The 8,888-nt window shown below is 50.9% G+C and overlaps 1 protein-coding gene and 1 long non-coding RNA gene across 4 annotated transcripts in view; one reads left to right on the plus strand and one right to left on the minus strand.

Annotated features, from left to right (window-relative positions):
- Positions 1 to 4,057, minus strand: part of CORO2A (coronin 2A) — a 65,937-nt gene extending 61,880 nt beyond the window's left edge. The window contains exon 1 of one of the 3 annotated variants that reach the window (XM_033084771.2): positions 1,467 to 4,057. Coding sequence is in view for 1 of the 3 variants with exons in the window: in XM_033084768.2 (XP_032940659.1) it covers positions 1,176 to 1,394 (219 nt within the window). In the remaining 2 variants the exon portion in view is untranslated. Of the gene's footprint in view, positions 1 to 1,016; positions 1,084 to 1,175; positions 1,413 to 1,466 lie in introns of those variants that run through there. The other 2 variants (XM_033084768.2, XM_033084770.2) reach the window with 2 other exon arrangements.
- A 675-nt stretch (positions 4,058 to 4,732) lies between these two features.
- Positions 4,733 to 8,266, plus strand: LOC117010383. The gene is made up of 2 exons (XR_004420648.1): positions 4,733 to 4,841; positions 7,064 to 8,266. It is a non-coding gene; the product is annotated as an uncharacterized LOC117010383 (long non-coding RNA).
- The last annotated feature ends 622 nt before the right edge of the window (positions 8,267 to 8,888 follow it).

Genomic DNA, 8,888 nt, shown 5'->3' on the forward strand with positions numbered 1-8,888 from the left:
AATCACGAACAGACAGGATGCTCCAGAGCACGACAAGGAGGGCACCACTCCCTGCAGAGTGAACAATGTGTTCAGACACTGCACACAGCTGGCCTCGCCAGACCATCGGTCTGCAAAGTGCTGTCTGTTACACATCGCTTTGCAACAGCCTGTCTTGGCCCTGAAAGAGCAGTGGCATCAAAGACCCACGGAAGAAGAAGTCTTCAAAGCTGTGCTATCTGAAATAAGACCCCTTCAAGGTGCCAGTTCCGCCTTCAGGGGGAAGTGGCACCGGGAGATCCCGGTGCCGGAGAGTCATTTACGTGGCTGTCATCATGCTCTGTGGAAGATGTGACCTAACTTGACATCAAGCACCCGAATTCCCCACGACTTCAGCAGAAAAAGGCCAAATTTAACCCATCATACACACAGCCATAGGTGAGGCTTCTCTATACATAATAAGCGGAGTTGTACAGATGCCAAACCGTGCCACCGGCGGCACGGACCGGCAGGGCTGGAGGAGGCGCAGCCCTCCCGCCCAGGCAGCAGGGTGGCTCGGGTGGCCAAGATGCCCTGTTGCTCGCCGCACCGCCGCCCGCAGACCCCCGGGCCGGAGGGCTCCGGCTGCGGGCCGGCTGCCGCTCCGCCACACCCCGCGCAGAAAATCCCGCGGCAGCTCCCCGCAGAAAATCCCCGGCGCTACCGGCGAGCCAGAGAACCTTGCCCGCCAAGGGCGCGACCAGCACGGGCTGCGCCCAGCGGGAACGCCCCGCTCCCTCCCGCTCCCGCCGCACGCACCGGGGGATGCCCGAGGCCCTTCGGCATCCCCGGCTGCGGGAGGCGGCCGCAGCTCCGCACAAAGCGGGGTGGGGCCGCAGGGAGCTGCGGCACCCCCGGCGCAAGGCGGGCAGGGCGGGCGTCCCCCGCCGCTCCCGGCACCGCGGGGCTCCGCAGGCCGCGGGCTGCGGCAGGTGTCCGAGCCGGCGCTGCCCGCGGGTCCCGGCCTCACGCCCGCACCGCCACCCGCGCTCCCGTACCTTGCCGCTGGCCGCGGGCTCTGGACGTGCGTACGGAGCCGCGCCGCGCCAGCCCGGCCCGGCCCGCCCGCGGTCCCCGCCCCGGCCCGCCCCCGCGCCGCGCCCCGCCGCCGGGAGGTGCCGCCGGGCACCGGGGCTGCCGCTGGCCCCGTCGGCTACCGAGAGCCTGCCCCGAGCCTCAGGTCCGCGCCCGTGCCCAGCCCCTGGCCGCCTCCTGCCGTGGCCAGCGAGGGTGTGCCCCGCTGCCGGGACGGGGAGAGCCCCCCTCTGCAGCCGCAGCAAGGGGCTCCGGTGCTCCGGGTGTTCCAGTGCCTCTCCGCTACCCTGGGCTCGGGAGCCGGCCCTCCCGGGCCCACCTGCGCCGCTCGCCGTCAGCATTGCCGTTTCAGGTGGGTCCCCGACTCTGTGCCCGGAGGCACATGAGGAAAGGTGGGTGCGTGATTCTCTTACGAGATCGATCTGACAGCGTCAGGACTTTGCGGTCTGTTGCAGAGACAGAGTACCACAGGCCTTGCATTAGGTCAGAGAGCTTCTGAGGAGACAGGTGCACTGTGCCATATGCTCAGAGTGGCCACCAGGTACCGCTCATCCTGAACACTGCACGCACCCCTGCAACACGTTTTAATGTGCCAGCCTTAGCTGGCAGCCTCTGGCTGTCTCAGCAGTCCCTGGCAGATGGTGAGACACTGGCCCAAAGCTGCAGGGCCTTTACTGATAGCATATGGCTTTAGAAAGCTTCTCATAGAGCTCACACTCAGACTTTGGGGTCAGCTGGTACCTTGGCAGCACTAGACCTCCTCGGTGCCTTGAGTGAGGAACTTGCTAAGTAGACAGCAGTTCCCAAGATCAAACAGCAGAGGAGGTTCCTTTGACCAGGTCACCCCCTCAGTTAACACCGCTCTGGTCCTGTCTGATTAATCAGAGTCTGAGACAGTTAGCTCATCCACATATTGTAGCCCCATCCCTCATCACTCACCACTACCCATCATTGGGTAACAGAGGCAGCTCCAGGCTGAGCTAGCAGCTGTGGCAAGATTGTGAGACTCAGTGTCCTTCACAAGTGAGATGCTGCAGATCACTGTAAGGGACCAAATAGAAAAGCAAACATGCCCAAACAATAGCTTGGATGCTGTTACCAATTATTAACTCCTCAAGGCAAAGTACGATTTATCAAGAAGCTGTGTATCAACCTTAGCAGATGTAGGCAAAGACAGAAGGGTAGATGCCTCATGAACCCTTCCAAAAAATGTCTCAAACACACTCAGCCAAAGCAACAACAGGCAACATAGCAGGGATTGAAATCACCGGAGAGGTAAAACTGCTGATAGAGCCAAGAGAGAGAGGTGGGAAGTGCATCCTTAGCTGAAAGGTAATTCCATCAAGGAGAGATCACAATCACCAACCCAGTGACCACTTCCTCACTACAGACCCCAACTCTAGTAAAAGAGGAGACTGTGCTTGTGATGTCATTAGCACACGTGTCAGGACACCTCAGGTCCTTTTGGAGAAGCAAAATGATGCCTATGAAAATACCAGATCCATTGAATCCTTCAAGGGTGTTGAGCAGAATTTCAGAACCAAAGCAGCCCCTGAGAGTGATCTTCACCCCATGCCAGCCCAGGACATCCCAGGATACTGAGGCACTCAGCAGATACACCACCAGGCAACTGAGAAGCAATGTCCATGGATGGAGCACAGGAAGGAATTCCTGTGGACACGAATTGTGGACTGCTGCTAGTGCAGCTAGTGCAGCAGCTGTCCTGGTCTTACCCTGCCTACAGGAATTGAGATGACTTCTGGGATCCCTCAGGATCCTCGCACTGTGTACTCACATGTTCCCTATGGAGAAGTACAAGACAGGTACTTGATACGCAGATGATTTCCAGTGCTTCCTTTAACACATGTTGTGCTCCAGCCCTGATTAAGCTGCAGAAGATTGGATGCAGAACTGACAGGGAGACAAAGATGTCTTTGTTTAGGGTTATTGGGGGAAAAGATTTCTTCTATCTACAGCCCTGTCCACTGTAGGCATCTGGCTGGGCTGCTCATGTGCAAGTGCCATTCCTGAGACCTGTTTTGGGTGCTGACACGGTGAATGGTTTTGCTCCGCAGTCCCCTTCACAGTCGCTAACTGGGTGGCTGGGACTGGGGTGTCCTTGGAGATTGGGGTGAATGCTACTCTCTGCCTTCTTCCCTGAGATATCCCAACTGGTCATCCAGCAGCAAGAGCCTGGCTGATCAACTGCTGTTTGACAGCCTGCATCCACAGAAGTGGCTTGTGGGAAAGAGGACTCCCACACAACACTTCTGCTGTGGAAAGGGCCTCCAGCAGCCAACATGTTAGTGTTCTCTGTTGAGATCCAGCAGTAGAAGTTGGGGCAGTGTGTTCTGTAACTCTCTGCCATCCCACACCATTAGGTGCCAGAAATCAGGCCAAGAGGCAGGCTGGTGTCCCACCCATCTCTTTCTGGCCCATGCAAAATAATGAGAAGTGGAAAGCTACCACTCCAGCAGAGTTGGTTATGAAGGGGAGTCTGACAGCAGTGGAACAGAACAACACCACTGTTAGCCATGTGCAGCATATCACCCTATGGTAAGCCACTGGAAGAGCAGAGCTGGCACCTGTTGTGGCTGGTCTGCATTGCGGGAGCTACATCAGCATGGCCACATTCACAGTGTCTGTGCAGCAGTGATGAAGCACTTCACCCAGCCTTTCATGGCTCCCTGGGAGCAGGCATGGAGCATTTGCAGAAGTGGATGAGAGTGGACAGAAGGAAACCAACTTTCTGCACGGTGATATATCTTGCAACCCTAGGAAAGGCATGACTGGTTTGCAGACATGATATCCTCAGGTACATTTAAACCAAGGCTAAATTATACCAGCACAGTACATCTGCACTGAACTGGAGACGGCTGCAGCAACCAGTGAAATCTGCTTTATCCCTGCCTGCAGAGGACAAGGGACCATGTCTCTGGTAGCTCTGGATGGAGACCATAGAGGAAGCTGCTAATTACAGTAATTTCACAATTATAAGCTGCACCATTTTAACTAAAATTTTGGTCCGAACCCGGAAGTGCGGCTTATAATCAGGTGCGGCCAATATATGAACAAAGTTCAGAAATTTCCCAACCCAGAAATGTGAGCCCACAGCAGCCCTGAGCCGAGCTGAGCCGGAGCCCACCCACCCCCAGAAGCAGAGCAGCGACAGCGCTCCCTGGCCCCGCAGGGCCCCTCCGGGCAGCTCTGCCAGGCTCCCAGGCCCCAACACTGGTGAGCCCAGGCTCCATGCTCCCGCCCACTGCCACTCAGTGCCCAGGGCAGGGCATCAGTCTGGTCAGCGAGCAGCGGGGACCTCCAGCACCAGGGCCACCGGGGTGGGCTGGTGCGGTGCTTGGGGGGTCTCCGCCGCTCACCAGGAAACTTTCCCGCCTGCAGCCCCCGCCGCCTCTGACAGGCCAGGGCAGCAGGTTCCCAGCCCACCCAGCCCCGCTGCCCTCGCCCCCCTGGGCCACGCCCTCCCCTCACCTGGGTGAGAGCGGAGCCAGCAGGTTTAATAAAAGTGAGTGATTTTTCTCTGTATTTTTTTAGTTTTTAGGCTGTGTTTAAAGGCTACCACGATCCGTGAAAAATGTTTGCAAATTGAGCACCTGCCAGTAAAACCCAGAATCATACAATTGTTACTAATTCGTTACTTTGTTGCACACAGGTCCTCTCTGCAAACGGAAGTGCGGTTTATACTCCAGTGCGGCTTATACTCCAGGGCGGCTTAGATATGGCCAAAAAACGAAAAGCTGCTGACACCCAAAAGTGCGGCTTATAATCAGGTGCAGCTTATAATCATGAAATTGCTATAGTTATGACCAATTAGCTTAATCTTGAACAAAATCTTCACTGGTTCCCATTTTTCCTACTGTAATTATTCCCAGCCCCATGCAGCTCACTATCGCTAACTGTGCCACATGTATGGGGTGGGTGGCATGGAGGGCAAACACTCACCAGCTTTGGGACTGATTTAAAGCACCATTGAAATGCTAGTGTCAAAACTGGAAGCCTTTTCAGAGTTTGTGGCATTGGCATTTCCCATCAAGGTGCAAGAGCTTTTATGATGTTGAAAAATGCTATTGGAAGATGCAGCAAAAAATATCAGTTGGTTTTAGTTTTGTTTTGGAACTTTTCCTCCTTGTAAAATGCTGCCCATAGACAATACTTTTCTACTAATAAAATGACTTTGTAAAAGAAAAACTATATAGGCATTATTTTCAGCATGGAATTGTGATGTTGGGCTGTTTTTTCCCAAATGATAAGGACAGTAGAACAGAACAACATTTTACTCTGATCAAATAAAGGGATCAATGTAGTCTTGGAGAAGTAGACAAAAAGTCATGCAAAACAGAACAGGATGCCAGTTTAGCTTTGCAAGGCTGACAAAGCAGAGATTATGCAAAGCAACGATACTGCTCTTACTCACCATGAGGGTTGAGGAACAGCAAGCTAAAAATTACACTGGGCATTGAAGACAAACCCCAAAGAATCATACAAGGACTTCCAGTAAGAGATGCAACTATGTAAATAAAGTAATGCACATACATCAAGTAAGCAGGGATAGCCAATGAGTATGTCATCAGTGTGTATGATTAAAACTCACAGTTTTGAGCATTTACCCGACCCTCAGGGCACTCAGCAGAAGGATTCTCTGAGAGACCAGCACACTGCAATGAAGAATGCTGCTTTCTAATACTCAAAACTGTGTTAGAAAGCTTTTATCTGGCCAATTTTGGTATTACAATGGGGGCTTGAAATTTAATTCTACTTACCCTGGATATTGCTCCAAGGCTCCAAGTTTCCAACAGCTTGACACCAGAATATGCCAGAGGTTCTGTGTCATGAAAATTAAGCTCAAAACCAGAGCAGATACTGATCCAAGAGCTGGAGTCTCAAAGGCAGACTTTGCACTTTGCAGGAAGCTGCCATTTAGTAACAAGGAGAAGTAGGGACTTCATCTCAAAGGTAGTGGACCATGTGACCAAAGCAAACATCTAGCTGCAGCAGAGCAGGGGACTTTTCACCCTATATGTGTCATGGTTAGGGATACCTTCTCTTCCACTGACTAACCTGGTGTGCCATTTTCCCCCTCTGGAGAGCTCCTGAAGTTAAACAGAAAGCACACAGATAATCTCATTATTTAGCATTTCTGTGCAGGCCTCTTCCTCCCACTGAACTCTCGGAAAGGGGTTAAATTATCTTGAATGGCAGCATACTATATCAGCTCCAGCACTGCGGTCAGTCATGGGCAAGGGTTTGCTTTCTTGCACTTGGCATGTCCCTAGACCAAACAAGAACTAATGTTTTGTAAAAGAGCTTTTAGCAATGGGAGATGGCTGGAGAAGTCTCAGCATTGTCTCAGTTAAATGGGAAGAGAGCAAGCCCCAGGCCTTGTGTGTCAGTGGCGGGAGGTTGCCCAGACTGCACACTGGAAGAGAAGCTCAGCACTGTGTAGCTCCCGCTACAGGTTTTTGTTGCTATCCACCCACAGAAAATGCCTTGCCCCTTAGCTCTCACCTTCACCCTGGATGAGAAGCTCAAGCTTAGACTAAACATTAACCCAGAAACACCCTCCCCAGTAGTGCCTCTTACCATGGCAGCATGCCAGAATACAGAGTTTAGCCACAGCATATGAAGGTACAGCTCCTGCCAGCCCAACTCCACCCAGGCCAAAAAGGGGTAAAGAAGGGATGCTTCTTGTTGGCAGCTCAGGGACTTACTGAGCCAGCAGTGGCTTTATGTATGTTTGGCACCACTCCACCAACTTATCCTCTCAAACCCTAGGAACTTTTGGTGGCCACAAGATCCTGCAACAAAGTTAATGGCACACCATAGGGAGGAGGGTGGGTTGGAAATCAAAACTGTTCTTTTAGGGTTGGAGCTGGTATTCCAAGGTTTAGGTTGAAGCAGAGACAGAAAGCTTAATTTCAGAAATAATGTTATGCATACAGCAAAGCTCAGCAAAGACTGGCTCTGGGTAGAAAGACACCTGTTTTATCCACAGGTGCCAGCACACCCAGAAGGAGCTGCTGGGCTGCACAACCAGGTCAAACTGTTTCCCAGCCACAACAGTTGGCAGTGGCAGCACAACTCATTCTTGAGCACTTCATGCAGAGGTAACCAAGAGGTTCAAAACACCCATGGCACTGACTGATAGTCACTGCAGGTCTTGCCGGGCCTGAGGGATTTGTGTCTGGCCGAACTGCAATTTTGAGACCTGAGTTCAGCGCTTTTGAGTACCACTGAAGTTTGTGAAGGAGAAGGAAAATAAAGGAGGGTCCATGAGGACATGTGAGCTTGGCTTCAAGGTGCAGGTCTGTATAGGCTTTGTAGATATTTCTGCATCCACCACAATTTAATAAAGAATCACCAAAAGTGATTGCTAATCAATGACCAGAGGAAATGGTCCTCAGCAAATACACGTGGACCAAAACCAAGAGCTGAGGAAGACATAAAAGAAAAGAAACATAACAACCCTCACATGTCCAATTTGAATTAAAAATTATTTTCAGAATTCCCCATCAGGGTCAATACCTTGATCCTTATGTCTACTTCAGAAAAGACCAATGTATATTATATACTACTTCACATAGACCAATGTATATTATATACTGCAGACATATGTCAGGCTGTGGTTTTGTCTAATAACATGTTTCAAATGCCTTTATTAATACACATAAGGGCAAGTCAGGAGGAAAGATTTTTAAGCTGTTGCAGAAAGCTCTAGGAAATAAAATTGTAAGTAAACTTCTAATTTTCATGGTCTTGATTTATAAGATAATGTCTGTAACAATAGCAAAACTCTGTGTGTGCCCATGAACATAAGAGTATAAATAAATTAGATTAGCAACATCATCTGTGAAGAAAAACCATCTGCCTTTTAGACTTCCCTATCTAGGTGGCATAGTTTTAAAATGAGTTCATTTTTGAGATACTGTAGTAGGTTTCCAGTAACATGTTCTTCTCATCCCACATTTTCACTGCGTGCAGTTCTCAGTGACATTCAGGGGATCTATCCAGTCTTCCCAAAATTTCACTTCCACTTTCATCACTTCTCTGCTGTGTGGTTGGCTTCCAAGGTCTCAGTCTTCTATAATTCATTGAAACTTGTCCAGTGAGGCATACCATGTGTCTCAGGTGAACAGGCACTGTTTCCCCCAGAGTCTGTCATCTTGGCTACAGCCCACAGGGCTGAGAACACTGTGGGCTATGAATTCCTCCCTTTCCTTCCTCTACAAGCACTGACAACTTTAAGGATTGGGTTATCAACCACAAGGTGTTTAAAGAAGGCATAACCCACTTGGGTTCAAGGTCAGTCTAAAAATATAGAGCAGAGCCCCCCTTATAGCAGGATCTGCTGCATGCTGTCAGTGCACTGCAGGCACACCTGGAGTAATGCACCGCTCAGCAGGAAAGTAGGGCAGCAGGATCAGGCATCATGTTAAGGAAAAGAAGTTGTATTTATCTAAATACTTGATTCATCCTGGATCTGTGGAGGGCTGAGCTGCACAGGCAGGGTATCTAGCCCTGGATGGGGATGGGATGGGCAAACCTGGGAGGCAGGGCAGAAGGCTATCAGACCCCATTCCCAGAGGCAGATAGGGCATCTCTGTGTGCTACAGCCATGGAGGCCAACTCCTTAGTTCAGGGGAGTAATGTTTTATTTCTAAATAATATCATGTCATGTTTTGTGACTTGTACCCAGGGCTTTCAGGTTCTCTACCAGCCATATGCCATGGATAAAACATCTTCAATATCATAAACTCCTACAGAAAAGCTCTTGTCCCTGCCATAATGACTGGGGGTCAGAGACATAGATACCAATGTAA

This window comes from Catharus ustulatus, chromosome Z (assembly GCF_009819885.2).
Source record: "Catharus ustulatus isolate bCatUst1 chromosome Z, bCatUst1.pri.v2, whole genome shotgun sequence".
NCBI lineage: Eukaryota > Metazoa > Chordata > Aves > Passeriformes > Turdidae > Catharus > Catharus ustulatus.